This window comes from Neovison vison, chromosome 13, assembly GCF_020171115.1.
Source record: "Neovison vison isolate M4711 chromosome 13, ASM_NN_V1, whole genome shotgun sequence".
Lineage (NCBI taxonomy): Eukaryota > Metazoa > Chordata > Mammalia > Carnivora > Mustelidae > Neogale > Neogale vison.
Window position 1 is genome coordinate 191541 of NC_058103.1, and position 27108 is coordinate 218648.

Below are 27108 nucleotides of genomic sequence, written 5' to 3' on the forward strand. Positions count from 1 at the left end.
AGAGAAAAAAATATATATATACATGCAAATAAAGAAAGAACCTCGTCAAAAAGAACCACAAGGGCGCCTGGGTGGCTCAGTGGGTTAAGCCGCTGCCTTCGGCTCAGGTCATGATCTCAGGATCCTGGGATCAAGTCCCGCATCGGGCTCTCTGCTCAGCAGGGAGCCTGCTTCCCTCTCTCTCTCTCTCTGTCTGCCTCTCTGTCTACTTGTAATCTCTGTCTGTCAAATAAACAAATAAAATCTTAAAAAAAAAAAAAGAACCACAAGTGTAAAATTTATATGCTATCAGGACAAGCAGAAAAAACACAGAAACACTAGTGGTAGAAGATGGGAGATTGGTTATAAATTCTCAGTGTGTGTGAGGAAGGTTGTTTTGATTCTTCCTGGATGTATCTTGATATCTTTGTTGAAGGACTCAACTTTCCTAAGATAAAGGGGAATAAAAATTGGTTTACCTATAGGGGTAGTATTGATTGGGGAAAGGGGATTACTTTGAAGTTTAACTCTATATGAATATTAGAGGATAAAAATAAAAAGGAATAAACTAGAATAAACTAAACTAAAATTTTAAAAAAGGAATGCAGAAAATAAAAATGCAAATGAAAAACATAGGTGTATGTATCAAAAAGTTCAGGTTAGAAAGGTATTATTTAATTTGATGTAATGTACAGCTCGCTGTGATGGTAAATAGGTTAAAAAATTACCTATGTGTAGTGCTCGCTTCGGCAGCACATATACTAAAAAATTACCTATGTGTAAAAAAATAATATGAACTGGAATAGTGGGAACGAATAAACAATACAAGTTTTCCTATGAATTAGTGGTAGTTCTCTTGTAGTCCTTTTTTATTTCTTTCTTGGTTTGTTTTCTGGGGGAGGGGCCTGTCACGTGGGTTGTCAGTCAATGATGTTTCCTGAGTTGAGTCCTCCCGCCCCCCTCAAGGGGGTGGGCTCTGAGGAAACTGGTTTTTTTCAGGCTTTTGTTCTCTGGCGGTTTCCATGCTTGTTCACTTTTTTTCCTCTCACTTGACCGCCTTTGATGGTTTTTGTAGTATTAGAAGAAATCAAACCGCACCCTGATCTCCCTCTCAGAGAGAAGCCTCAGTCTGGGTGCAGAAGCTGAATAAATTCCCCCTTGGCCGCTGGCAGAGCAGGTTCCAAGTTGCAGACCCTGGGGGTGCAGGATCTTTTGCTTGTACCCAAAGCCAAGGCAGTGGCGGCTGTCTGGGAGCTCCTGACCACCAGAGAGGTTCCAAGCAGCGATCGCACACTGAGATTTTGCCGCCGGCCCGGGCTGGGAGTGCCCGGCTTGCGCGCACCTCTTTTCAGATGTTGCTATGGGTCGGGCGCACGCGTCTGGGGCACTGAGAACGGAGCGCTGGTCCATAAGCCCCAGGCTGGGCTTTTGCGCGCCTCTGTCAGGGGAAGAGTTTCGGGCACACGGCTTAGGCTTTGAAACAATGGCGCGGGTCAAGGAGCGCCGGCCGGGCCTTTGTAACTCAGGGGAGCATGAGGGATATGCATGCGTATCTCAAGCTTTGTGGTAGGGCTAGCGCCCATTGTGCAGACTGGTGCGGCTCCCATCCCCTCACAGGAACTAGAACCCAAGCATTCTCGGGCGCGCTGTCGGCTTAGGGACCAAGAGCAGTTTATCCGCAGCATTCTCTCTGTCTCAGCGCCAGGGAGGCTTTCTGGGACCGGGGACTTAAGCCCCTGTCCCTAGCTGCCCCGATTCCCACAATTTCCCCCCCGCGATCCTTTGCTCTTTTGGAGTGCTTTAAACCAGTCTCCAAGTTAATGCTGGTCCCCAGACGCAAGGCACTCGTGCTCGTATTGGGGTATTCCTTTCCAACCCGTCGCCTCTGGTGGCTCCCTCCCCCTTTTCCAGGAGTGTATATTCCTACCTTTCAGGCTGAGTTCATGGGTGTTCAGAAAGTTCTGGTAGATATTTAGCTCACTTTAGGGGACAGATTGAAACAGGGTCTCCTACTTCTCCACCATTTGGCCCCTCCTCCTTGGTTGGTATTCTTTTTTGCAATCTCAAAAGGTCCTTAATGTTGAAAAAGACACATTGAGCATGTGGGTGGATTTGAGTGATAGTGGATCTGTGACAGTTTCATGAGCAGGATGTCTTGTGCCTGCAGTTGTCCAGTGTGAGGTGCATCTGGTAGAGTCTGGAGAGACCTAATGAAGCCTGGAGGAAGGTGTCTCTGAGACTCTCCTGTACAACCCCTGGATTCACCTTCATTAACTTCTCAATGCGCTTGGCCCACCAGGCTCCAGGGAAGGGGCTTCAGTTAGTCTTACGTATTAGCAATGTTGTAAGTAACATACACTACGCAGACTCTGTGAATTCCTCCTTCCAGTCATTTTGCTCAGAAAAGTGTGTATGAGAGGGTGAGAAGAGTCCAAAATATGAACCATGACCAAGCAGAATACACTATGGACAAATCCAAGCAGTCAGCAACCATAACAGAGAAGCAAAGCGAAACTAAACTAAATTAAAGGAGGGGGACTATAATCTCACAGAATGGACAAAACCAGGTGATCTACTTGTGACTTAGAGAATTTTAGTCTGTGTTTTAGAGGACACTAAGTTCTAAAGTTTCTCTTTCTTTGAAAAAAAAATACACACACACACAGAGAGAGAGAGAGTGGAAGAATGAGAGAGAGAAGGTAATGTAGTCAAAAAAGGACTGAAAAAAACCATATAGCTATAAAATGTAAAAAATACTGTGTGTATGTCTGTGTGTATGTTACGTTAGTCACCATACAATACATCATTAGTTTTTGATGTAGTGTTCAAAGATTCATTGTGTGTGTGTGTGTGTGTGTGTGTGTGTTTGTGTAAAACACCCACTTTTGCATCAATGTGGATGGGGCTGGAGATTATGTTGAGTGAAGCAAGTCGAGCAAAGTTAGTCAAGGATCATATGGTTTCACTTACTTATGAAACATAAGGACTAACAGGGAGGACATTAGGAGAAGGAAGGGAAAAGTGAATTGTGGGAAATCAGAGGGGAAGATGAACCATGAGAGACTCTGGACTCAGAGAAACAAACTGACAGTTTTAGAGGTGAGGGCAGAGGGGAATGGGTGAGCCTGGTGCTGGGTATTAAGGAGGGTAATAAAACTTTTTATTTATCATAGTTTATGTATGCATGTATATATGTATTATCATTATTATTATTATTACTCTTACTATTACAGAGGCAATAATTGCAACCTCTATGTGGTCAGTAAGTGGTAATATCTGCAGAGGCTACATCTGGGAAGAGTAGGGAGATGTCAGCCTGCAGAGTCCAGGACTGTCGCTTGATCCCTAACAGGTTTGGATCTTCTCTCCTGACATCAGAAATGTGACAATGTGTTTGGGGAAAAGAAAGGACATGAGAAGCATAGATGAATTTCTATATCCCAGTCTCCATTTGATCATCACACACATCATATACTGGTAGGACAGTCAGGAACTCATGGTCACAAGTCAGGGTCTGACAGGTGTGCCAGGTTCAAGCATAGTCTACATCAGCACATCATCCTTGCTGTCCCCCTTCAGTGCTGAATTCCTGCAGAGGCTCCTTCTTACAGACTGCAGCCTGGGAGTGTCCCTGTCCCTGGGTCAGTATTGCTGGCCATCACACAACATGGGTAACATGAGACTCCATGAAAGTGTGACACTTACATCCCACCCTGTAGCAGTTCCTGTGATCAGTGTGTCCAGGTACCACACACGGGACTCAGGTCTACACATATTTATTCTCCTACCATCTAGAGGTCTACGTGAAGTCAAGTACACTAGGCTAGTCAGTGTTGTCAGGCTAGACCCCTGCAGAAGCTCTGGGGTTGAACGTGTTCCTCCTGGTTTCCGGAGCAGTGCCTCTTGCATTTTCAAACTCATGATTCCTTCTGTCACCTTCACAGTGAGAAGACCATAGAGCATCAATGGACACATGAGTCTGTTCTACTGGTGCCTAACCTCCCTCTGTTGCTTCTCATAAGAGCACTTGACTTTACATCGGGGGCCGTGCAGATGCTCCAGAGATTTTTTTTTTAAAGATTTTATTTATTAATTTGACAGAGAGAAATCACAAGTAGACGGAGAGGCAGCCAGAGAGAAAGAGAGATAAGGAAGCAGGCTCCTGGCTGAGCAGAGAGCCTGATGCAGGACTCGACCCCAGAACCCTGCAATCATGACCGTAGCCGAAGGCAGCAGCTTAACCCACTGAGCCACCCAGGCGCCCCTGCTCCAGAGATTTTATTCCATTTTCCTGAAGTATCATTGACACAGAGTGTTACAAGTTTCTGGAGGACAACACAGTGACTAGACAGGATTATTTGGTGTGCCATGCTCAGTACAGGTGTATCTAACTTCAAGATATTTGAATGTATTTTACTTTCAAATATTTGAATATCATCTCTACATCAAGGAAATATACAAAAGTCCAAATCACCATATAAAGAAACACCCTCCACTTCCACACATTACCATGGTATCATAGTCAATTGTCAGACCTCCAGAGTTCCACATCCATCCCACATGCCCATACATTTATCATATCTCTATGGCCTCAAAGCCTCAGTCCAGAAATACATAAAATCCAGTCCAAAATCTTTCCAAATATGATCACCCAAAATTCACCCATCTGATCATCTAAAACAAATATATTTTAAGCTCTGCCCTAACATTGAGAGCATCATCTCTTATCACTTTCATCTTGGCCCTAATCAATTCTGTTTGGTCATCCATGGCTTTCTCTTACGGAGCTATTGCTTGCATAATTGTTAGCCTGAATTCTCTTTCCGACATATTGTCTATGTTGATAGCCATTAGCTCTGTTTCAGAAGGTCCATCCTTTGTATTTTTCTTCTGTTGGGCATTCCTCCTCTTAGTCATTTTGGAAAGAGATGACTGAACAGATGTAGCTGGATTTAATGACCGTGGTGCAGTAAAGGTGCACCCTGGAACACTTCTGAGGAATCAGGATTCCCCACCAATAGGAGAGACAAAAGAAAAGAAAAAGAAAAAAAAGAGGGAGTGAGAGAGACAGGAAAGAAAGAGAAGATAAAAGAGAAGGCTCAGCCCAAATGGGCCTCAAGATAAGATTTATGAAGTATACAAACAAAAACAGCCAAACAATAAGACTGATAAAAGTATCAGACACATGAAAAAATGTTCATCATCATTAGCCCTCAGGGAGATTCAAATTAAAACCACATTGAGATATCACCTTACACCAGTTAGAATGGCCAAAATTAACAAAACAGGAAACAACATGTGTTGGAGAGGATGTGGAGAAAGGGGCACCCTCTTCCACTGTTGGTGGGAATGCAAGCTGGTGCAGCCTCTTTGGAGAACAGTGTGGAGATTCCTCAAGAAATTAAAAATAGAGCTTCCCTATGACCCTGAAATTGCACTCCTGGGTATTTACCCCAAAGATACAGATGTCGTGAAAAGAAGGGCCATCTGTACCCCAATGTTTATAGCAGCAATGGCCATGGTCGCCAAACTATGGAAAGAACCAAGATGCCCTTCAACAGATGAATGGCTAAGGAAGATGTGGTCCATATACACTATGGAGTATTATGCTTCCATCAGAAAGGATGAATACCCAACTTTTATAGCAACATTGACAGGACTGGAAGAGATTATGCTGAGTGAAATAAGTCAAGCAGATAGAGTCAATTATCATATGGTTTCACTTATTTGTGGAGCATAACAAATAGCATGGAGGACATGGGGAGTTAGAGAGGAGAAGGGAGTTGGGGGAAATTGGAAGGGGAGGTGAATCATGAGAGACCTTGGAATCTGAAAAACAATATGAGGGGTTTGAAGTGGCAGGTCAGGTGGGAAGTTGGGGTACCAGGTGGTGGGTATTATGGAGGGCACGGCTTGCATGGAGCACTGGGTGTGGTGAAGAAATAATGAATACTGTTTTTCTGAAAATAAAAAAAAATTGGAAAAAAAAGTAAATGACAAGAGAAAAAATATATATGCAAATAAGGGAAGAACCTTGTCAAAAAGACCCCCAGGTGTAAGATTTATATACTATCAGGACAAACACAAAAACACAGAAACACTGGTGGAAGAAAAAGATGGGAGAGGGGTTATAAATTCTCAGTGTGGGTGAGAAAGTTTGTTTTGATTCTTCCTGGATGTATCTTGAAATCTTTGTTAAAGGACTCAATTATCCTACGATAAAGGGCTGAGGTTCACAATGCTCTCAATGAGTTCCATTCTAATCTAAATTCTCTCAAAGCTAGGGTAACTGAGACAGAAGATAGAATTAGTGATCTGGAGGACAGAGAGAAAGGATCAGCAGGAAGCCTGGAAAAAACAGCTTAGAAACCATGAAAACAGAATCAGGGAAATAATGCCATGAAACGTTCCAATGTCAGAATTGTTGGAATCCCTGAGGCTGGGAGAAAAAAAAAGTCTAGAAGATATAGTGGAGCAAGTTCTTCATGAAAATTTTCCCAATCTCGTGAATGGAACCAGCGTTCATGTACTAGAGGCTAAAAGGTCTCCACCCAAGATTATACATTCCAGAAAAACATCACAACACCTGATAGTCAAATTGAGGAATCATAATTGTAGGTATAATCTCTTGAAAGCCACTAGGACAAAGAGGCTTCTTACTTACAATTGGAAGCCCATCAGAATAACGTCAGACCTGTCCATAGAGACCTGGCAAGCCATAAAGGGCTGGCAAGATATATTCAGGGCACTAAATGAGAAGAACATGCAGCCAAGAATACTTTAACCAGCAAGACTGACATTCAAAATGGATGGAGAGATAAAGAGTTTCCAAGACCGGCAAGGCTTAAAAGACTATGCAACCACCAAGTCAACACTACAGGAAATATTAAGGGGGGTTCGATAAAGGAGGAAAAATCTTAAGAATAGCATTGAACATGCATGGAGCACTGGGTGTGGTGAAAAAATAATGAATAATGTTTTTCTGAAAATAAATAAATTGGAAAAAAAAGAATAGCATTGAACAGAAATACAGAGACAATCTACAGAAAGAAAGACTTCAAAGGTAACACAATGTCAATAAAAACGTATCTATCAATAATCGCTCTCAATGTGAATGGCATAAATGCGCCCATTAAACGGCACAGGATTGAAGATTGGATAAAACGACAGGACCCATCCATATGTTGTCTACAAGAGACCCATTTTGAACCTAAAGATACACCCAGACTGAAAGTGAAGGGATGGAGAAGCATCTTTCATGCCAAAGGGCCTCAGAAGAAGGCTGGGGTAGCGATTCTCATATCAGATAAATTGGACTTCAAACTAAAGACTGTAGTCAGAGATCCAGAAGGACACTACATAATCCTTAAAGGGACTATCCACCAAGATGATCTAACAATTGTAAATATCTATGCTCCCAATATGGGAGCAGCCAATTACTTAAGAAAACTGTTAATCAAGATAAAGAGTCATATTGATATTAATACACTAATCATAGGAGATTTTTTATTAAGATTTTATTTATTTATTTGACAGAGAGAGATCACAAGTAGGCAGAGAGGCAGGCAGAGAGAGAGAGGAGGAAGCAGGCTCCCTGCTGAGCAGAGGGCCCAATGCGGGACTCGATCCCAGGACCCTGAGATCATGACCTGAACTGAAGGCAGTGGCTTAACCCACTGAGCCACCCAGTCGCCCCTAATCGTAGGAGATCTTAACACGCCTCTCTCTGAATGAGACAGATCATCGAAGCAGAACATCAGTAAAGAAACAAGAGCATTGAATGACATATTGGACCAGATGGACCTCAAGATATATACAGAACATTCCACCCTAAAACAGCAGAATACTCATTCTTCTCAAGTGCACATGGAACCTTCTCCAAAATAGACCACATATTGGGTCACAAATCAGGACTCAACCAATATCAAAAGACTGAGATGATTCCCTGCATATTCTCAGATCACAATGCTTTGAAACTGGAGCTCAATCAAAAGGAAAAGTTCCGAAGGAACACAAATACCGGGAAGCTAAAGACCATCTTGCTTAAGAATGCTTGGATCAACCAGGAGATCAAAGAAGAACTGAAACAATTCATGGAAACCAATGAGAATGAAGACACTTCAGTCCAAAACCTAAGGGATAGGGCAAAAGTGGTCCTAAGGGGGAAATACATAGCCATCCAAGCCTCTCACAAAAAAATCGAAAAAGCCAGAACACACCAGCTGTCTCTACACCTTAAAGAACTGGAGAATCAACAACAAAACAAACCAACTCCACACATAAGAAGGGAAATAATAAGATTAGAGCTGAGATCAATGAGGTAGAAACCAGAGATACAGTAGAACATATCAATGAAACTAGAAGCTGTTTTATTTGAAAGAATCAATAAGATCGATAAGCCACTGGCCACACTAATCCAAAAGAAAAGAGAGAACGCCCAAATTCATAAAATTATGAATGAAAAGGGATAGATCACAACTAACACCAAGGAAGTTAAAACAATCTTCAGAAGTAATTATCAACAGTTATATACCAATAAGCTAAGCAACCTAGATGAAATGGATGCATTCCTGGAAAACTATAAACTCCAAAAATTGAACCAGGAAAAAACTGACAACCTGAATAGACTGATATCTAATAATGAGATTGAAGCAGCGATCAAAAACCTCCCAAAAAACAAGAGCCCAGGACCAGACAGATTCCCTGGGAAAGTCTACCACACTTTCAAAGAAGAAATAACACCTATTCTCCTGAAGCTGTTTCAAAAAATTGAAGCAGAATGAAAACTTCCAGACTCTTTCTACAAAGCCAGCATTACCCTGATCCCCAAACGAGGCAAAGACCCTTCCAGAAAGGAGAATTTCAGACCAATATCACTGATGAATATGGATGCTAAGATTCTCAACAAGGTCCTAGCCAACAAGATCCAACAGCACATTAAAAAGATTATTCACCATGATCAGGTGGGATTCATCCCTGGGCTACAAGGATGGTTCAACATTCGCAAATCATCAATGTGATACAACAGATTAATATGAGAAGAGAGAAGAACCACATGGTCCTCTCAATCAATGCAAAAAAAAGCATTTGACAAAATCCAGCATCCTTTCCTGATTAAAACGCTTCAAAGTATAGGGATAGAGGGTACAAATCTGATTTCATAAAATCTATTTCTGAAATACATACAACAAATATCATCCTCAATGGGAAAAAGCTTGCAGCCTTCCAGCTGAGATCAGGAACAGGACAAGGATGTCCACTCTGACTACTCTTGTTCAACATAGTATTAGAAGTCCTAGCAACAGTTTGACTGTCTGCTTCGTGTTTGTTGAGTTTGAGTAGTTCATTATAGATCCTGGATATCAACCTTTTGTCTTTCCTGTCATTTGCAAATATCTTCTCCCATTCCGTGGGTTGCCTCTTTGTTTTTTGACTGTTTCCTTTGCTGTGCAGAAGCTTTTGATCTTGATGAAGTCCTAAAAGTATATTTTCGCTTTTGTTTCCAAACTCAACACACACGAAACAGACAATCATATCAAAAAATGGGCAGAAGATATGAACAGACACTTCTCCAAACAAGACATACAAATGGCTATCAGACACATAGAAAAATGTTCATCATCACTAGCCCTCAGGGAGATTCAAATTAAAATCACATTGAGATATCACCTTACACCAGTTAGAATGGCCAAAATTAGCAAGACAGGAAACAACATGTGCTGGAGAGGATGTGGGGAAAGGGGAACCCTCTTCCATTGTTGGTGGGAATGCAATTTGGTGCAGTCTCTTCGGAGAACAGTGTGGAGATTCCTCAAGAAATTAAAAATAGAAGTTCCCTATGACCCTGAAATTGCACTCCTGGGTATTAACCCCAAAGATACAGATGTCGTCAAATGAAGGGCCATCTGTACCCCAATGTTTATAGCAGCAATGGCCATGGTCGCCAAATTGTGGAAAGAAACAAGATGCCCTTCAATGGACGAATGGATAAGGAAGATGTGGTCCATATACACTATGGAGTATTATGCCTCCATCAGAAAGGATGAATACCCAACTTTTGTAGCAACATGGGCGGGACTGGAAGAGATTATGTTGAGTGAAAAAAGTTAATCATAGAGAGTCAATTATCATGTGGTTTCACTTATTTGTGGAGCATAATGTCATGGAGGACAAGGGGTGTTAGAGATGAGAAAGGAATGGAGTAAATTGGAAGGGGAGGTGAATCATGAGAGACTATGGACTCTGAAAAACAATCTGAGGGGTTTGAAGTGGCAGGGGTGTGGGAGGTTGGGGTATCAGTTGGTGGGTATTATACAGGGCACGGATTGCATGGAGCACTGGGTGTAGTGAAAAAATAATGAATACTGTTTTTTCTGAAAATAAATAAAATTTTTAAAAAAGGGGGGGACAAGATGGCGGGGGAGTAGGAGGAGGCGCCTTTTCAGCGGTACCCCAAAGTGAGCTGATTACCTACCAAAGAACTCCGATCACCCATGAAATCAGCCTGAATTCAGAATTATACACGTCTGGATCTCTACAGGGGCAGAAGATGCCAGTGGGCAGGTAAAGCAGAGTGGGAACAGTCGACTGATATTGGAAGATAAACAAAAGGGGGAGGGAGCCACCAGAGGCGACCCATTAGAAAGTAATACCCCAATACAAGCGAGAGTGCCCTGCGTCTGGGGACCAGCATTAACTTGGAGACTGGTTGAAAGCACTCCAAAAGAGCAAAAGATCAATGGGGGAATTTGTGGGAATCAGGGTGGCTAGGGACAGGGCCTTAAGTCCCCAGTCCCAGGACAGCCTCCCCCTCACAGAGGCAGAGAGAGTGTAGCGGAGAAACTAGTTTTTGGTCCCTAAGCCACTAACCCGCCTGAGAATGAGTGTGTTTTAGCTCCTGTGAGGGGATGGAAGCCACGCCAGTCAGCAGAATGCGCGAGCCCTACCTCAAAGCGTGAGATACGAGCGCATATCCCTCATGCTCCCCTGAGTTACAAAGGCCCGGCTGGCATTCTTTGACCTGTGCCATTGTTTCAAAGCCTAAGCCACACGCCCCAAACTCTCCCCTGATAGAGGTGTGCAAAAGCCCAGCCTGGTGCTTACGGACCTGTGCGCCATTCTCAGTGCCTGAGATGTGCGTGCGACCCACAGCCGCCTCTGAAAGGGGTGCGCGCAACCCCGGCAATCCCAGCCCCGGCCAGCGGCAAAATCTCAGTGTGCGATCACTGCTTGGAACTTCTCTCATGGTACGGAGCTCCCAGACAGCTGCCACTGCCTTGGCTTTGGGTACAAGCAAAAGATCCTGCGCCCCAAGGGTCTGCAACTTGGAACTTGCTCTGTCAGTGGCCAAGGGGGAACTTATTTAGGCTCTGCACCTAGACTGAGGCTTCTTTCTGAGAGGGAGATCAGGGTGTGGTTTGTTTTCCTCTAAAACTACAAAAACCATCCAAGGCAGTCAAGGTGAGAGAAAAGAAAAGTGAACCAGCATAAAAACCGCCAGAGAACAAAAACCGCCAGAGAACAAAAGCCTGAAAAAAAACAGTTTCCTCAGAGCCCACCCCCTTGAGGGGGGCGGGAGGACTTAACTCAGGAAACATCATTGACTGACAACCCACGTGACAGGCCCCTCCCCCAGAAAACAAACCAAAAAAGAAAAAAAAAAAGGACTACAAGAGAACAACCACTACTTCATAGGAAAACTTGTATTATTCACTCGTTTCCACTATATATATATATATATATATATATATATATATGTAATTTTTTAACCTATTTACCACCACAGCGAGCTGCACAGTACATCAAATTCCATAATACCTTTCTAACCTGAACTTTTTGATACATACACCTATGTTTTTCTTTTGCATTTTTATTTTTTGAATTCCTTTTTTTAAAATTTTAGTTTAGTTTAGTCTAGTATATTCCTTTTTATTTTTATCCTCTAATATTCATATAGAGTTAACTTCAAAGTAATCCCCTTTCCCCAATCAATACTACCCCTATAGGTAAACAAATTTTTAATCCCATTTATCTCAGGAAAGTTGAGTCCTTTAAAAAAGATATCAAGATACACCCAGGAAGAATCAAAACAACCCTCCTCGCACACACTGAGAATTTATAAGAACTCTACCATCTTCTTCCACCAGTGTTTCTGTGTTTTTTGTTTGTCCTGATACCATATAAATTTTACGCTTGGGGTTCTTTTTGACGAGGTTAATTCTTTATTTGCATATATATATATATTTTCTCTTGTCATATACTTGTAACAGTCTTTTTATGACTTTTTGTTTCTCTACTTCATAAATCTTACCTTGGGGCCCATCTGGGCTGAACCTTCTTTTTCATCTTCCCTTTCTTTCCTGTCTCTCTCTCTCTCTCTCTCTGTTTTTTTCTTTTCCTTTTTTTTCTTCTTTTTCTTTTTTATTTTCTTTTGTCTCTCGTTTGGGTGGGGAGTCCTGATTGCTCAGAAGTGTTCCAGGGTGCACCTTGACTGCACCACAGTTGATACATCCAGCTACATCTGTTCAGTCATCTCCCACCAAAATGAATAGGAGGAGGAATGCCCAACAGAAGAAAAATACAGAGGATGGACCTTCTGCAAGAGAGCTAATGTTTATCAACATAGACAATATGTTGCAAAGAGAATTCAGGCTAACAATTATCCAGGCAATAGCTAGGATGGAGAAAGCCATGGATGACTAAACAGAATTGATTAGGGCCGAACTGAAAGCGACCAGACAGGATGTTCACAATGATAGGGCGGAGCTACCAGGGAGGAGGTTCACAATGCTCTCAATGAGTACCAATCTAATCTAAACTCTCTCAAAGCAAGGGTAACTGAGACACAAGATAGAATTAGTGATCTGGAAGACAGATAGAGAGAAAGGATCAGGAAGAAGCCTGGAACAAACAGCTTAGAAACCACGAAAACAGAATCAGGGAAATAAATGATGTCATGAAGCTTTCCAACATCAGAATTATTCGGATCCCTGAAGGGGAGGAAAAAGAAAAAAGTCTAGAAGATATAGTGGATCAAGTCCTTCATGAAAATTTTCCCAATCTCTCAAATGGAGCCAGTGTTCATGTACTAGAGGCTGAATGGACTCCACTGAAAATTATACATTCCAAAAGAGCATCATGACACCATAGTCAAATTGAGGAATTCTAATTTAGGTATAAACTCTTGAAAGCCGCCAGGGCAAAGAGGATCCTTACTTACAGAGGAAAACCCACCAGAATAACGTCAGACTTGACCACAGACCTGGCAAGCCAAAAGAGGCTGGCAAGATATATTCAGGGCACTAAATGAGAAGAACATGCAGCCAAGAATACTTTACCCAGCAAGACTGACATTCAAAATGGATGGAGAGATAAACAGTTTTCAAAACCGGCAAGGCTTAAAAGACTATGCAACCACCAAGCCGATACTGCAGGAAATATTAAGGGGGGTTCTATAAGAGGAAAAATCCCAAGAATAGCATTGAACAGAAATATAGAGACAGTCTACAGAAAGAAAGACTTCAAAGGTAACTCGATGTCAATAAAAAGTATATATCAATAGTCACTCTCAATGTGAATAGCCTAAATGCGCTCAATAATGGCACAGGGTTGCAGATTGGCTAAAAAGACAGGACCCATCCATATGCTGTCTACAAGAGACCCATTTGGAACCTAAAGATACACCCAGACTAAAAGTGAAGGGATGGAGAAGCATCTTTCATGCCAATGGGCCTCAAAAGAAGGCTGGGGTAGCGATTCTCATATCAGATTAATTAGACTTCAAAATAAGACTGTTGTCAGAGATACAGAAGGACACTACATAATCCTTAAGGGGACTATCCACGAAGATGATCTAACAATTGTAAATATCTATGCTCCCAATATGGTAGCAGCCAATTACTTAAGAAAACTGTTAATCAAGATAAAGAGTCTTATTGATATGAATACACTAATAGCAGGAGATCTTAACATGCCTCTCTCTGAATGAGACAGATCATTAAAGAAGAACATCAGTAAAGAAACAAGAGCATTGAATGACACATTGGACCAGATGGACCTCATATATATATACAGAACATCCCACCCTAAAACAACAGAATACTCATCCTTCTCAAGTGCACACGGAACCTTCTCCAGAATAGACCACATACTGGGTCACAAATCAGGACTCAAACGATACCAAAAGACTGAGATGATTCCCTGCATATTCTCAGATCACAATGCTTTGAAACTGGGCTCAATCACAAGGAAAAGTTCCGAAGGAACTCAAACACCCAGAAGCTAAAGACCACCTTGCTTAAGAATGCTTGGATCAACCAGGAGATCATAGAAGAACTGAAACAATTCATGGAAACCAATGAGAAGAAGAAACTTCTGTCCAAAACCAAAAGGATACAGCAAAGGCTCCTTAGGGGGAAATACATAGCCATACAAGCCTCCCTCAAAAAAATTGAAAAATCCAGAATACACCAGCTGTCTCTACACCTTAAAGAACTGGAGAAACAACAACAAATCAAACCAACTCCACACATAAGAACGGAAATCAGAACGATTAGAGCAGAGATCAATGAGGTAGAAACCAGAGATACAGTAGAACGTATCAATGAAACTAGAGGTTGTTTTTTTGAAAGAATCAATAAGATCGATAAGCCACTGGCCACACTAATCCAAAAGAAAAGAGAGAAAGCCCAAATTCATAAAATTATGAATGAAAAGGGAGAGATCACAACCAACACCAAGGAAGTAGAAACAATCATCAGAAGTTATTATCAACAGTTATTGCCAATAAGCTTAGCAACTTAGATGAAATGGATGCACACCTGGAAAAATATAAACTACCAAAATTGAACCAGGAAGAAATTGACAACCTGAATAGTCAGATATCTAATAACGAGATGGAAGCAGTGATCAAAAACCTCCCAAAAAACAAGAGCCCAGGACTTGACGGATACCCTGGGGAATTCTCCGAAACCTTCAAAGAAGAAATAACACCTATTCTCCTGAAGCTGTTTCAAAAAAAAACTGAAGCAGAAGGAAAGCTTCCAGACTCTTTCTTTGAAACCAGCATTACCCTGATCCCCAACCCAATCAAAGACCCTACGAAAAAGGAGAATTTCAGACCAATATCACTAATGAATATGGATGCTAAGATTCTCAATAAGATCCTAGCCAAGAGGATCCAACAGCACATTAAAAAGATTATCCACCATGATCAGGTGGGATTCATCCCTGGGCTACAAGGATGGTTCAAAATTCACAAATCAATCAATGTGATACAACAAATTAATATGAGAGGAGAGAAGAACCACAGGATCCTCTCAATTGATGCAGAAAAAACATTTGGCAAAATCCAGCATCCGATCCTGATTAAAACACTTCAAAATATAAGGATAGAGGGAACATTCCTGAACCTCATGAAATCTACCTATGAATTACCCACAGCAAATATCATCCTCAATCGGAAAAAGCTTGCAGCCTTCCCGTTGAGATCAGGAACAAGACAAGGATGCCCACTTTCACCACTCTTGTTCAACATAGTATTAGAAGTCTTAATAACAGCAATCAGACAACAGAGAGAAATAAAAGGTATCCAAATTGGTAATGAAGAAGACAAACTCTCTCTCTTCACATATGACATGATTCTTTATATGGAAAACCCAAAAGACTCCACTCCCAAACTACTAGAACTCATACAGCAATTCAGCAACGTGGCAGGATACAAAGTCAATGTGCAGAAATCAGTGGCTTGCTTATACACTAACCATGAAAATACAAAAAGAGAAGTTAAAGAATTGATTCCATTTACAATAGCACCAAGAACCATAAGATACCTGTGAATAAACCTAACCAAAGAGGTAAATTATCTGTACTCGAAAAACTACAGAACACTCATGAAAGAAATTGAAGAAGACACAAATAGAAGGAAGATCATTGCATGCTCTTGGATCAGAAGCATAAACATTGTTAAAATGTCTATACTGCCAAGATCAATCTATACTTTTAATGCCATTTCAATCAACATTCCACCACTATTCTTCAAAGATCTGGAAAAAATAATCCTAAAATTTGTATGGAATCAGAAGAGACCCCGAATCGCTAAGGAAATGTTGAAAAACAAAAATAAAGCTGGGGACATCACGTTACCTGATTTCAAGCTTTACTACAAAGCTGTGATCACCAAGACAGCATGGTACTGGCATAAAAACAGACACATAGACCAGTGGAACAGAGTAGAGAGCCCAGATATGGACCCTCAACTCTATGGTCATATAATCTTCCACAAAACAGGAAAAAATATACAGTAGAAAAAAGACAGTCTCTTCAATAAATGGTGCTGGGAAAACTGAACAGCTATATGTAGAAGAATGAAACTCGACCATTCTCTTACACCATACAAAAAGATAAACTCAAAATGGATAAAAGAGCTCAATGTGAGACAGGAATCCATTGGAATCCTAGAGGAGAACATAGGCAGTAATCTCTTTGATATCAGCTACAGCAACTTCTTTCAGGATATGTCTAAAAAGGCAAAGGAAACAAAAGCGAATGTAAACTTTTGGTACTTCTTCAAAATCAAAAGCTTCTGCACAGCCAAGGAAACAGTGAAAAAAAAAAAAAGAGGCAACCCACGGAATGGGAGAAGATATTTACAAATAACAGGACAGACAAAAGGTTGATATCAAGGATCTATAATGAACTCCTTAAACTCAATACACATGAAACAGGCAAACCTTTCAAAAAATGGGCAGAAGACATGAACAGACACTTCTCCAATGAAGACTTACAAATGGCTATCAGACACATGAAAAAATGTTCATCATCATTAGCCATCAGGGAGATTCAAATTAAAACCACATTGAGATATCTCCTTACACCAGTTAGAATGGCCAAAATTAACAAAACAAGAAACAACATGTGTTGGAGAGAATGTGGAGAAAGGAGAACCCTCTTCCACTGTTGTTGGGAATGCAAGTTGGTGCTGCCTCTTTGGAGAACAGTGTGGAGATTCCTCAAGAAATTAAAAATAGAGCTTCCCTATGACCCTGCAATTGCACTCCTGGGTATTTAACCCAAAGATATAGGTGTTGTGAAAAGAAGGGCCATCTGTACCCAATGTTTATAGCAGCAATGGCACCAAACTAAGGAAAGAACCAAGATGCCCTTCAACGGATGAATGGATAAGGAAGATGTGGTCCATATACACTTTGGAGTATAATACCTCCAACAGAAAGGATGAATACCCAACTTTTGTAGCAACATGGACGGAACTGGAAGAGATTATGCTGAGTAAAATATGTCAAGCAGAGAGAGACAATTATCATATGGTTTCACTTATTTGTGGAGCATAACAGATCATGGAGGACAAGGGGTGTTAAAGAGGAGAATGGAGTTGGGGTAAATTGGAAGGGGTGGTGAATCATGAGAGACTATGGAGTCTGAAATACAATCTGAGGGGACTGAAGTGGCGGGAGTGTGGGAGGTTGGGGTACCAGGTGGTGGGTACTATAGAGGGCATGGTTTGCATGGAGCACTGGGTGTGGTGAAAAAATAATGAATACTGTTTTTCTGAAAATTAATAAATTGAATAAATTAAAAAAAGAAGTCATAGCAGCATCAATCAGACAACAAAGAAAAATAAAAGGTATCCAAATTGGTAATGAAGAAGTCAATCTCTCTATTCGCAGATGACAGGATTCTTTTATGGAAAACCGAAAGATTCCACCCCCAAACTACTAGAACACATACAGCAATTCAGCAATGTGGCAGGACAAAAGTCAATGTACCGAAATCCGTGGCTTTCTTATACACTAACAATGAAAATGCAGAAAGGGAAATTAGAGAATCGATTCCATTTACTATAGCACCAAGAACCCTAAGATACCTGGGAAGAAACCTAACCAAAGAGGTGAAGGATCTGTATTCGAGGAACTACAGATCACTCATGAAAGAAAATGAAGAAGACAGAAAAACATGGAAGACCATTCCATGCTCTTTGATCGGAAGATTAAAGATTATTAAAATGTCTATACTGCCTAGGGCAATCTATATTTTTAATGCCATTCCGATAAAAATTCCACCGGTATTCTTCAAAGAGCTGGAGCAAATAATCCACAGTTTTGTAGGAATCAGAAGAGACTCCGAATCCTTAAGGAAATTTGACAAACAAAAATAAAACAGGGTTGCCTCTTTGTTTTTTTGACTGTTTCCTTTGCTGTGCAGAAGCTTTTGATTTTGATGAAGTCCCAGAAGTTTATTTTCGCTTTTGTTTCCTTTGCCTTTGGAGACGTATCTTGAAAGAAGTTGCTGTGGCTGATATCAAAGAGATTACTGCCTATGTTCTCCTCTAAGATTCTGATAGATTCCTGTCTCATGTTGAGGTCTTTTATCCATTTTGAGTTGATCTTTGTGTACGGTGTAAGAGAATGGTCGAGTTTCATTCTTCTACATATAGCAGTCCAGTTTTCCCAGCACCATTTATTGAAGAGACTGTCTTTTTTCCACTGTATATTTTTTCCTGTTTTGTCGAAGATTAATTGACCATAGAGTTGAGGGTCCAAAAACAAAGAGGCAACCCACGGAATGGGAGGAGATATTTGCAAATGACAGTACAGACAAAAGGTTGATATCCAGGATCTATAATGAACTCCTCAAACTCAACCCACACGAAACAGACAAACACATCAAAAAATGGGCAGAAGATATGAACAGACACTTCTCCAATCAAGACATACAAATGGCTATCAGACACATGAAAAAATGCTCATCATCATTAGCCCTCAGGGAGATTCAAATTAAAACCACATTGAGATATCACCTTACACCAGTTAGAATGGCCAAAATTAACAAAACAGGAAACAACATGTGTTGGAGAGGATGTGGAGAAAGGGGAACCCTCTTACACTGTTGGTGGGATTGCAAGTTGGTGCAGCCTCTTTGGAGAACAGTGTGGAGATTCCTCAAGAAATTAAAAATAGAGCTTCCCTACGACCCTGCAATTGCACTCCTGGGTATTTACCCCAAAGATACAGATGTCGTGAAAAGAAGGGCCATCTGTACCCCAATGTTTATAGCAGCAATGGCCACAGTCGCCAAACTATGGAAAGAACCAAGATGCCCTTCAACGGATGAATGGATAAGGAAGATGTGGTCCATATACACTATGGAGTATTATGCCTCCATCAGAAAGGACGAATATCCAACTTTTGTAGCAACATGGACGGGACTGGAAGAGATTATGCTGAGTGAAATCAGTCAAGCAGAGAGAGTCAATTATCATATGGTTTCACTCATTTGTGGAGCATAACCAATAGCATGGAGGACAAAGGGCGTTAGAGAGTAGTAGGGAATTTGGGTAAATTGGAAGGGGAGGTGAACCATGAGAGACTATGGACTCTGAAAAACAGTCTGAAGGGTTTGAAGTGGCGGGGGGGTGGGAGGTTGGGGTACCAGGTGGTGGGTATTATAGAGGGCACAGCTTGCATGGAGCACTGGGTGTGGTGAAAAATAATGAATAATGTTTTTCTGAAAATAAATAAATTGGGGAAAAAATTAAAAAAGAAGAAGAAGCTAAAAAAAAATAAATAAATAAAACGGGGGCATCATGCTAACTGATTTCAAGCTTTCCTACAAAGCTGTGATCACGAAGACAGCATGGTACTGGATTAAAAACAGACTCATAGACCAGTGGAACAGAGTTGAAATCCCAGATATGAACCCTCAACTCTATGGTCAAATAATCTTCCACAAAACAGGAAAAAATATACTGTGGACAAAAGACAGTCTCTTCAATAAACTGTACTGGGAAAACTGGGCTGCTATATGTAGAAGATTGAATCTCAACCATTCTCTTACACTGTACACAAAGATAAACTCAAAATGGATAAAAGAACTCAACTTGAGACAGGAATCCATCAGAATCCTAGAGGAGAACATAGGCAGTAATCTCTTCGATATCAGCCACAGCAACTTCTTTCAAGATATGTCTCCAAAGGCAAAGGAAACAAAAGCGAAAATAAACATTTGGGACTTCATCAAAATCAAAAGCTTCTGCATAGCAAAGGAAACAGTCAAGAAATCAAAGTGGCAACCCGCAGAATGGGAGAATATATTTGCAAATGACAGTGCATACAAAAGGCTGATATCCAGGATCTATAAAGAACTCTTCAAACTCAACACACAAAAAACAGACAATCGTATTAAAAAATGGGCAGAAGATATGAACTGACACTCTCCAATCAAGACATACAAATGGCTATCAGACACATAAAATATGTTCATCATCACTAGCCCTCAGGGAGATTCAAATTAAAACCACATTGAGATATCACCTTATACCAGTTAGAATGGCCAAAATTAGCAAGAGAGGAAACAACATGTGTTGGAGGGGATGAGGAGAAAGGGGAACCCTCTTCTACTGTTGGTGGGAATGCAAGTTGGTGCAGCCTCTTTGGAGAACAGTGTGGAGTTTCCTCAGGAATTTAAAAATAGAACTCCCCTATGACCCTGCAATTGCACTCCTGGGTATTTACCCCAAAGATACAGATGTAGTGAAAAGAAGGGCCATCAGTACCCCAATGTTTATAGCAGCAATGGCCACAGTCACCAAAGTGTGGAAAGAACCAAGATGCCCTTCAACGGACGAATGGATAAGGAAGATGTGGTCCATATACACTATGGAGTATGATGCCTCCATCGGAAATGACGGATACCCAACTTCTGTAGCAACATGGACGGGACTGGAAGAGATTATGCTGAGTGAAAAAAGTCAAGCAGAGAGAGTCAATTATCACATGGTTTCAATAATTGTGGAGCATAACAAATAGCATGTAGGACATGGGGAGATAGAGAGGAGAAGGGAGTTGGGGGAAATTGGAAGGGGAGGTGAACCATGAGAGACTATGGACTCTGAAGATCAGTCTGAGTGTTTTGAAGGGGCGGGGGGTGGGAGGTCGGGGTACCAGGATATGGGTATTATAGAGGGCACGGATTGCATGGAGCACTGGGTGTGGTGCAAAAAGAATGAATACTGTTATGCTGAAAACAAATTAAAAAATTCAATTAAATTAAAAAACAGGTACCTTAGAATAAACCTAACCAAAGAGGTAAAGGATCTGTATTTTAGGAAGTACAGAACACATATGAAAAAATTTGAAGAAGACACAAAAAGATGGAAGACCATTTCATGCTCTTGGTCGGAAGAATAAATATTGTTAAAATGTCTATACACCTAAAGCAATCTATACATTTTTTAAAATTTATTTTTTATTTTTATTTTCAGCATAACAGTATTCATTATTTTTGCACCACACCTAGTGTTCCATGAAATGCATGCCCTCCATAATACCCACCACCTGGTACCCCGACCTCCCACCCCCCGACCCTTCAAAACCCTCAGATTATTTTTCAGAATCCATAGTCTCTCATGGTTCCCCTCCCCTTCCAATTTCCCCCAACTCCCTTCTCCTCTCTATCTCCCCATGTCCTACAAGCTATTTGTTATGCTCCACAAATTATTGAAACCATACGATAATTGACTCTCTCTGCTTGACTTATTTCACTCAGCATAATCTCTTCCAGTCCTATCCACATTGCTACAAAAGTTGGGTATCCGTCCTTTCTGATGGAGGCATAATACTCCATAGTATATATGGACCACATCTTCCTTATCCATCCGTCCGTTGAAGGGCATCTACCCCTAACCTACAGAATGGGAGAAGGTATTTGCAAATTACAATCCAGACAAAAGGTTGATATCCAGGATCTATAAAGATCTCTTCAAACTCAACACACACAAAATGGACAGTCATATCAAAAAAAAATGGGCAGAAGATATGAATAGACACTCCTCCAATGAAGACATACAAATGGCTATTAGACACATAAAAAAATGTTCATCATCACTAGCCTGCAGGGAGATTCAAATTAAAACCACATTGAGATATCACCTTATACCAGTTAGAATGGCCAAAATTAGTAAGACAGGAAATAACATGTGTGGAGAGGATGTGGAGAAAGGGGAACCCTCTTCCACTGTTGGTGGGAATGCAGGTTGGTGCTGCCTCTTTGGAGAACAGTATGGAGATTCCTCAAGAAATTAAAAATAGAACTTCCCTATGACCCTGCAATTGCACTCCTGGGTATTTACCCCAACGATACAGATGTCGTGAAAAGAAGGGCCATCTGTACCCCAATGTTTAAAGCAGTAATGCCACGGTCGCTAGACTGTGGAATAAACCCAGATGCCCTTCAGCGGATGAATGGATAAGGAAGATGTGGTTCACAACACTATGGAGTATGATGCCTCCAACAGAAAAGACGAATACCCAACTTTTGTAGCAACATGGACGGGACTGGAAGAGATTATGCTGAGTGAAGTAAATCAAGCAGAGAGAGTTAATTATCATATGGTTTCACTTATTTGTGGAGCATAACAAATAGCATGTAGGACTTGAGGAGTTAGAGAGCCGAATGGAGTTGGGGGAAATTAGAAGGGGAGGGGAACCATGAGAGACTATGGACTCTGAAAAACAATCTGAGGGGTTTGAAGGGGTGGGGGGTGATCGGTTGGGGTACCATGTGTTGGGTATTATAGAGGGCACGGATTGCATGGAGCACTGGGTGTGGTACAAAAACAATGAATATTGTTATGCTGAAAATAAATTTAAAAAAAATTAAAAAAATAAAGAATCAAACTGTCGGTCAGCGCTGTCTCTTACGAAAAGGTGATGATGATGACCTCGGCAAGGCTGCTCCCAATGTGGCTGCTCTGGACAAGGCTGCTCCCCAGACAGGGCCGCTTCCCGGACAAGGGCTGCTCTGGTGAGGCCACTCCCCGGACAGGAGCTGCTCCAGTGAGTCTGCTTCCTGGGGCCACGGCTTGGGGCGGTGGGGCCGTTGGCGGGTCTCAGGGCTCTGACAGCTCTGACAGCTGTGACTAGAGCTCTATCAATTCTGATAGCTCTGACAATAGCTCTGTCAGCTCTGACAGCTCTTACAAGAGCTCTGACGGCTCTCCCAGCTCTGACGATTCTCCTACTCCTCTGATGACTCCTCTACTCCTTCTATGACTCTTCTACTCCTCCAACAGCTCTCCTACTCCTCCAACGACTCTTCTACTCCTCCAACGACTCTTCTACTCCTCCTGACGGCTCTCCTACTCCTCCCACTCCTACTGCCTCACAAACGAACCTTTATAGGGGTGGTTGAGTCCCGCCCACACACAGGTGGCCAGTGGGATTTAAACTCACCTCAGTGGATATATGCACGCCCCACTGATTGGATGTCTTCACCTGGCCTGACCTGCCCTTGTATCTAGGCTTTGCAAGTAAGTTCCTCTGGGAGAGGCAGGGTCATTCTAAGTTCACTGCAACAAAATGGCTCCCCCTGGACAACCAGGCCCTTACAATATGTTGCCAAATCCCAGAGAAGAACCAAAAGAGAGGATTAGTGGGAACAACTCCTGGGTCTCACACGTGATCAGCAGAATCTTCTGTTCTCACCAGCAGGTTTGAGAAAAAAAAAAAAGTAACATACAACCTGGAGAATATTTTACTCAGTAAGCTCAAAGAAGGTTAAAAGCAAAAACCAAAAGGATCAAAGACTCAAATTTATGCCAAATCATAATAAGACACATACTAATACATGTAACATTACAAAACATTAGTTTCAATAATTCTAAGGTAAAATTTGCAATGACTACCTCCACATGCCGTGGAAGAAGGAACAGTGATATTTATAGTGAATGATGGGGGGTAATCCACAGAAAGTGACCCAGCAGTACCACGAGAGATGGAAATGTTAAAGGAGTTTATTGCATTAAAATTTACATTACATATTCAACACAGAGGACATGGGGAGATAGAGAGGAGAAGAGAGTTGAGGGAAGTTAAATGGGGAGATGAAACATGGACTCTGAAAAGCAATCTGAGGGTTTTGAAGGGGTGGGGGTGGGAGCCTGGTGGTGGGTATTATGGAGGGCACCTATTTTATGGAACACTGGGTGTGGTAAAAAAAACAAAGAATTCTGTTACACTGAAAAGAAATTAAATTTTGAAAAGTATATTACATATTCAAATATCTAAAGGAAAGATCGAATTTATTGAATATGGGGATGCTACTGGATACAACTTCCTTCCCATATCCATGCAAGTACTCATGCACATAGTCCACCCACCTCTCACACATCCACCCCAGCTGAACTGATGTGTAGGCCCACCCACTGCCACACCCTGTGACTGTGACCTCATCTCCACAGGTGGCTCCCAGGTGTGGGGTGCTGGTAGCCTGAAGAATCCCTCTGTTCTGTCAGATGATTTAGGCCAGGTCCTCACTGAGGATCTTCTCTTGATCCATTCTCACTGACAGATATCCCTGAGCAGGGCCCTGCGCCTGGCTGGTCAGGTCACCATGAAGGCACTCCTCTTGCTCCTTGCTGTCTGGGCAGGGCTGGCTCCTGTCCATTGTTCTCAAGGCCGTCCATCATGGCGCTACATCTCCTCTGAGGTGGTCATTCCCAGGAAGGAACTGTACCATGGCAAAGGCGTTCGGATGCCAGGCTGGCTGTCCTACAGTCTGCATTTTGGGGGCAAGAGGCACATTATCCACATGCGGCGAAAGAAACTATTTTGGTCCAGACATCTGCTGATGATGACTCAGGATGACCAAGGAGCCCTGCAGATGGACTACCCCTTCATCCCTCCAGACTGTTACTACCTTGGCTACCTGGAGGAGATTCCTCTTTCCATGGTCACCGTGGACACATGCTATGGGGGTCTTGAAGGTATCTTGAAGATGGATGACCTTGCTTATGAAATCAAACCCCTCAGCAATTCCCAAAGGTTTGAGCACATTGTTTCTCAGATAGTGACAGATACAAATGTGATGGGACCTACCTATAAACTGGGACATAAGGAGATTATGGACCCCCCTTTCTCTGAAGCAAATGCCAGTGTTGTCCCCAGGATCTCTAGTAAGATGTATTCATCCCATAATGGAAATATGAAAGGACTTGCCCTAAGTTCCAACTCAATGTATACTGTGTTCAACAACGTGTCAAAATGTGCCCAATTCCTGATAAAGATATGTAGTTTAATTGACACATTCCTTCAAGGTATTGATATGAATTACTATATTGGATCCATTATTATTTATAATGAGAGAGATCCAGTTATCATGAATAATTATAATGCTCACTTTAGTCCATATGTTAGACACTATCAGTTTGTTGTGTACAGACTTATTATACCACATTCATCCATAATTGTGATTAAAGATGGGCCAAAGGATCTTAATTATGACCCTGCCTTATATGGTATATGCAATAATCGAAACCTTGTCATGCTTGGTTACCTGGGCAGACACCTTTTAATATTGTCAATTGCAGGAGCACAAAAGGTGGCAAGAAATTTAGGTCTATATTATGATGAGAGTACTTGTACTTGCCAGAGAAGGTCCCTGTGCATTATGCACAGACAACCTTCTCTGACAGATTCCTTCAGTAACTGTTCCTATACTCACGTACAGCATATAGTGGGTGGTGGGAAAGGTGGGTGTCTATTCAGCACCCAAATGGTATATTTAAATAAAAGCTTGACCCATGATCGTTGTGGAAACCGCATAGTGGATCAAGGTGAGGAGTGTGACTGTGGCTCCTTCAAACAGTGTTACAACAACCCCTGCTGTACAAATGCTTGTTTGTTCACCAGTGGCAGCAAATGCAATACAGGCAGGTGCTGTACAAACTGCACCTATTCCCCTCCTGGGACACTCTGCAGACCAATCCAAAATATATGTGATCTTCCCGAGTACTGCCGTGGGAAGTCCTTGGCATGTCCTGATGATTTCTATATGCAAGATGGAACCCCATGCACCGAAGTGGGCTACTGCTATCATGGAAATTGCACTGACCGCACTGTGCACTGCCAAGAAATCTTTGGAAAAAATGCTGTGAAAGGTTCAGATGCCTGCTATATCATAAATAGAAGAGGCAATAGATATGGACACTGCAGTAGAAAAGAAGAGTTAATGAAACCTAACGCCTGTGCCATTGGAGACATTTATTGTGGAAGGTTGCAGTGTGGTAATGTCACTCACCTCCCCCACTTGCAAGAACATGTGGGATTCCATCAGTCTCTAATCTCAGGGTTCTGGTGTTTTGGGCTGGACTCACATCGCTCCACAGGAGCAAATGATGTTGGTCACGTGAGACCAGGTACCCCCTGTGGTCATGAAAAGATCTGTATAGATGGCTTCTGCATTGCCAGGGATGTTCAGCTGAAATATGACTGTTTACCTGAGAAATGCAGTCACAGGGGGATTTGCAACAATAACAAGAACTGTCATTGTCACATAGGCTGGGATCCTCCACGCTGCATTGACAGAGGTGCTGGGGGGAGCACAGACAGTGGACCCCCTCCACGTAAAATGCGGTCAGTCAGGCAAAGTAATGAATCTCTGATATATCTGAGAGTGGTCTTTGGTCGCATTTATGCCTTGATAGCTGTATTTCTGTTTGGCGTTGCCACAAATGTAAGAACAATCAAGACAGTTAAAGTTGTGGAAGAGAAAGCTGATGAAGTCAGTCCTGATATCAGCCTCCAGACCCCTAAACAACAATAGGCAATCTGCAGGAGCATAAGTGAAACTACAGTGAGGAGGTGGCTGACGTTAGGAGAGGTCTGCAGGAGACATAGTGTTACCAACACATATCACCTGACTTTCACACCAAGTCTGTGACAGATCACTGACAAGCACTCTGAAATAAATTGTGAAAAGTGCACATTCTGGGTTCTCGATGTTTTTGTAAGACAATAGAGCCCACACTGATCCCAAGACACTGCCCAGTGTCCAGTTTACCTGAGTCAGCAGCTGGGGTGAAGTCCCTGGGTGCAGAATTAAGGGAAGTTGCAACAGGCTCCTGCAGGGAAAACTCATTACATTTTTACAAAAGGGTGCTCATTACCAGCGAGGATTTTCTCATTGTCCAGGTAATCTCTCCTTCTCCAGTCCCAAAGAGTGTTCAGGGTGATGGAGGGCTACTCGACACCCATGCTGTCTGTCCCATACTGGGGTGGCTCTGGGCAGGAAGGGTGACTCAAGTGTGATCCCAATTAGTGCAAATTGCACCACCCT

At 41.9% G+C, this 27108-nt stretch overlaps 1 protein-coding gene across 1 annotated transcript; it reads left to right on the forward strand.

The window, feature by feature from the left end:
* The first annotated feature begins 24348 nt into the window (after positions 1 to 24348).
* LOC122893997 (disintegrin and metalloproteinase domain-containing protein 29-like) lies at positions 24349 to 26595 on the forward strand. Its single transcript, XM_044231353.1, has one exon. The coding sequence runs from the start codon at positions 24385 to 24387 to the stop codon at positions 26593 to 26595; it is 2211 nt and encodes a 736-aa protein (XP_044087288.1). The 5' UTR covers positions 24349 to 24384.
* Positions 26596 to 27108: the final 513 nt, after the last annotated feature.